This window comes from Mytilus californianus, unplaced genomic scaffold (assembly GCF_021869535.1).
Source record: "Mytilus californianus isolate M0D057914Y unplaced genomic scaffold, xbMytCali1.0.p SCAF_21, whole genome shotgun sequence".
In the NCBI taxonomy this organism is placed as follows: Eukaryota; Metazoa; Mollusca; class Bivalvia; order Mytilida; family Mytilidae; genus Mytilus; species Mytilus californianus.
Genome location: NW_026262670.1, coordinates 2,750,870 through 2,755,987, shown reverse-complemented (window position 1 = coordinate 2,755,987; position 5,118 = coordinate 2,750,870). Strand labels below are relative to the sequence as shown.

General features: G+C 33.6%; 1 protein-coding gene across 1 annotated transcript; it reads right to left on the bottom strand.

The window, feature by feature from the left end:
* Window positions 1–1,578: 1,578 nt before the first annotated feature.
* LOC127731977 (cholecystokinin receptor type A-like) lies at window positions 1,579–4,489 on the bottom strand. The gene has a single exon (XM_052240946.1). The coding sequence runs from the start codon at window positions 3,895–3,897 to the stop codon at window positions 2,386–2,388; it is 1,512 nt and encodes a 503-aa protein (XP_052096906.1). The 5' UTR covers window positions 3,898–4,489; the 3' UTR covers window positions 1,579–2,385.
* Between the last annotated feature and the right edge of the window lie 629 nt (window positions 4,490–5,118).

Below are 5,118 nucleotides of genomic sequence, written 5' to 3'. Positions count from 1 at the left end.
TCTTTTTTGCAACTCATGAACACTAATCCATGAAATTTCGAAGAAACCAAATACTAGTAAATAAAAGTATCAGAGGCTTATAGAAGATTTCTTTTGCTATTCGATGTACTTTTAATTCATAAAGGGAGTATCTATCTTCTATTTGTTACTCTGAGTTTCTTTTTGTTATTTGTAGCGCTGTTCCTCTTGAATAATAAACCTGCTACATGCATTCAAGTAACACTTTAATTTGTTTTCAAATTATTAACTTCACGTACATATCCTATGAATTGTGTGTCGTATTCCATAACTTTGACCTTTTTATTGATTTGTTTTTCATTCGAACCCTGAAGTTATTTTTATGTTATCTATATACAAAAACAATAGCAACGCAGCGTTCGTGTATTGATGTACCTTCGAATGGAAAACATACGTATAAAATTAGACGTATACGCATTAAAAACTGAAATACATTTCACAAACGTTTATATTACGGACATTTGGATCCTAATTATTGTCACGTACACCAATAATGTCTGTTTGGATTGCTCACACAGTTTTGTCAGTAGGACGGAACTATAAACATCTGTCATACAAGTGGGAGGTTTAGCTAGCTATAAAGACACATTCGTTCCATGTGTTGATAAAGTCGAACATACGGTGACCTATAGTTGTAACTTTCTGTGTGATTTGGTCTCTTGTGAAGAGTTTTCTCATTTGCAATCATACCACATCTTCTTTTTTATATTTAAATTTACTCATCAAACCTGAAAATAACAGTGAGTTAGTGCTAGTAGTCCGTTTGGCTTGGTCAATTTGCATTGCTAATGGGTTTAATTCAGATGAACAATTTGTTTTCCGGATAATATAACTGCATTCATTAGTATTAATACCATGCAGTGATGTAATATTTGTAATTATATGAAACACCATTTTGTCTACATTAGAGTTCCCCTGAAGTAGACGTACACCAGTCATGGTGCATATTACAGAACATGAGGTCTTACAGGTCAATTTGTATTGTTTATGGTAAAAATTCAGACTAATATTTGGTTTCCTGGATAATATTACTACATTCTTTAGTATTAATGCTATCAAGTGATGTAAAATTCTTATTTATATGAAATACCAATTTGTCTATATTAGAGTCTCAGTTAGAATCAATCAATTCATTTAAATAAACCCATGTCCCAAACTATGATAAGGGAGCTACCATTTAATTTTTAGGGGGGGGGGGGGGGGGGGGGGGGGGCTAGGATGAAAAATTTTGTCCTGCCTTTTTATTTTTCCCTCTATTCGGTCCTGCCTTTTTATTTTTCACTCTATTCGGTCCTGCCTTTTTTTTTTTTAGTTTATCCTGACTTTTGTTTTTACATAAATTGTCATCCTGCCTTTTTTTGCAAATAATCTCATCCTGCCTTTTTTTTTTACTCAAAACTCCTGTCCTGCCTATTTTTTTCAAATTTCATCCTAGCCCCCCCCCCCCCCCATAAAAATCAAATGGTAGCTCCCTAAGCCAGCGACTTATATTAACATTTCGGGGACACAGAAGTGTGCACAAGCTTATAAATACCATATTAAACTGAATATAAAGTGAGGTTTTTATATATCATTAAATATTGCTTTATTGAATTTGATTGAAAGAATAATTATACAGATAAATAAGCATTAATTAAAAGTTAGGTAAATTGAGTTCATTAGGTAAAGTTCATTTATCTGAACAAATCGACATGTATGGAAGGAGAGAACTAGGCAATGGATGATCCGAGAGGGGCAAACATTCCCTGGTTTGACCTAGAAAAAAAAATCCTTTTTATTCGCATGAAATAAAAAAAAAGATGTCCTCGTTAAAGAGACTTTTTACGCCCAATTCACTTTTCCTCGAAACCCTGGATCCGTCACTACTAGCTTCGTTAAAATGAAAACAAATATTGACGTGAAAACGTTTGTTTCAAAATAATAAGAGGCATTCATTTGAACTAAACTCTATCAGAAGAAAAGATTTGAAGAGTACATTGATGGCAATTATACCACATCTTATTTTTATACCGATAATCCCTTTTTAGTTCACATGATTTCTTTTTCATACCATGCTTTGACTATTACATAAAATGTAAAACGGCATTAAAGAAAAACATAATCAACTTAGATGAGACAGCAATCCACCAACAAAACTCACCACTGAGAAATAACCCGTATAGTCTTGGAAAGGAACGCTCAAAGCATAATATTTGAAAGCCAATGATTATAAGAACTGAAACAGTTGATAAAATACGAATTGATAAATTATTTGAAATAAAATTCTAATCATGCGAATGTTATTATGATTGATTTCACGTCATACACTTGCTCAGACAATGTTTTATGCCTTCTGGTATACTTCTAGATTATATATTCGCATGAAGGTTACGAATGGAAGCTCTTTTGTCCGAATCTAGTAGGTGCTTTACAATTTCTCATGTTATTAAATAGTCTGATAACCTCCTCTTTAAATTTGTGATCCAGGAACCAGTAGATTATAGGATTTATCATGTTGTTGATAAAGTATGTCCTCATAAGAAGATTGAAAAGGATAATTTCCGAGATGCTCATTTCGTCCCAAAATCCTTCATTCAAACCGTTCACAATTTGTATACAAAGATAAGGGAGAAAACTTATAATAAAAATCAGTGTTATAACAAACAACATGCCTGTTATTCTCAGTGTTCTCTTCTCTTTCTTTGTCACGTGATGTATGTGTGATGCTTTGTGGGACCGTGTAGATCCGTGATTAATTGTCGAAGAATCGTGTTCAGTACTTGACGGTTCAGACATCAACCGCATTACTTTTCGGTTCATCCTTTCTTTCTTTGGATTAGACGTTGTCGATCTGTATGGTAAAGGTGAATCTTTTGGTGCCGTGACCGAGGAATTCGAATCAAATATTTGAACATTACCACCCTCTTTATTTTTTCTAAAATGAGCAAGCATAGGAGATCCGTGTTTGGCTTCATCTGTAATGACGTTAAGTTGTATGACTGATGTGTTTGGCGTGCTTTGACTGGAAGCGGATCTCCTTGATTCATTTGACTCATTAAATTTCCTACGTTTCCAAATTGTAACCCCGACTTTGCTATAAAATCCGACTAGAATAAAAGCGGATACGATAAAAATCATGAAAGTAAAAGCATCGTAGACTAATGGGAAATAAGATTCGATATAATCATCTGAGACATAGCATTCCTTCCCTGTTATATTGGGATTCCTAGCGGTTGGGACATCAGCGGCGCCATAAATTAGAAGCATTGGAATGGCAGAAATTATTGCTATAAGGACAGTCACCCAACTCATAATCTTTGATCCCATACCAGAAAGCTGCTTTTCAAACGGTCTACAAATTTTCCTGTACCGATCAATTGCGATCAGATCCAGTATAAATATAGATGCCAAAATCGTGAATGTGAGAGCAAAACTTAGAACTCTGCAAACGGTGTCCCATACAAACAGATAAGGATAAAGCATGTCTAAGATATGGTATGGCATCCCCAAAAGACACGTGATCAAATCAAATGCCGCGAGACTCAGAATGAATATTCTCGATGTTGACCTTTTGAACCTGAATTTGTAGATATACAAGACAATAGTATTGCCAACAACACCCGTTATCATTAGAAGGATTAGATAAATGGTTATTGGCGTCAGAGCTTCAGCTTCGAATGTGTTTTCTATCTTCAAAAGGCGATTAATGTTCTCACCGTCAAGGTTTGATGTCCGAATCGCATCAGTAGAATTTTGCTGCCTAGCCGTAGTATTGTCAGACGTTACTATAGGAACTATATTATCTGTCGTACTTTTCTGCATTGTAGTTTCTCTGAAAATATCACCGAGACTACTTAAAACAGACTTCGCTGTTGTGGAAATGATCGTGTTGGTTGTCATTGTTGAAATCTGATCTTATATTCTATACAATATTCATGAACCTATAATTCGGATTCCTTCTACTTTCAATAATTTTCAACGAACATACTCTTCCAATGTAACTGCTTTTCCAATGTCAATGCACTTCCAATATTAATGAACTTTGAATGTTTAAGTACTGTATTTCAAAGAACTCGTGCATTTCTCTTACTCTATCCAATGTAAGTGAATTTTTAATATATTTTCCCATGCTTACAAAAATCATTTTATAGGATTGTTTCCTTAAGATAAAAAAAAATATGTGGCATTTTTTTTCTTAGTTTTAAATCTTTCCAATAAGAACTTTTCTTTCGCAAATATATTTACTCTTCCAAACGTTGAAGGAATGCTAATTCAAAAACATGTCAAAACTACATACACCATTGCTGGTGATAAACATATATTATTTCGGTTTAATCATAATGCACTTTCAAATAATCATATCAGAGATTTTTTGTTCTAATTAAACAAACTTTCCAATGTTTTCATACAAAATGATGTATATTTTTCTTCAAAATGAATACATAGAAAATTTCTTCTGCATAAACAATGTCCTTTTTTTCCCTCAGCAAAAAAAAAACTGTTAATGATTGTCTGCATTTGTTAGATTTACTTGTTGGCATAATTTATAAAACAGAGTTGATTTGAGGAAACCACTTATGACATCTTTGTCGGTTGTTTTCTTACTGGATAGTCACAGGAGAGGCTCATGCCAAGAAACATTATTTATTTGGTGTTGTTTCTAATAAGCTATAAACAAGAGATCGCTTAGTAATTTAAATATGTATAAAGGGAAAACAAAGTAAACATCAATGAGAAAGCAACCCAACGACAAAGATTATCTTTTACTTTGTTGAGGAACCAACCCAACGACAAAGATTATCTTTTACTTTGTTGAGAAACCAACAAAATGACAAAGATATCTTTTACTTTTCTGAGAAACCAACCCAACGACTAAGGTATCTTTTACTTCGTTGAGAAAGCAACCCAACGACAAATATATCTTTCACTTTGTTAAGAAAGCAGCCCAACGACAAAGGTATCTTTTACTTTGTTGAGAAAGCAACCCAACGACTAAGATATCTTTTACTTTGTTGAGAAACCAACAAAATGACAAATGTATCTTTCACTTTGTTAAGAAAGCAGCCCAACGACAAATGTATCTTTCACTTTGTTAAGAAAGCAGCCCAACGACAAAGGTAT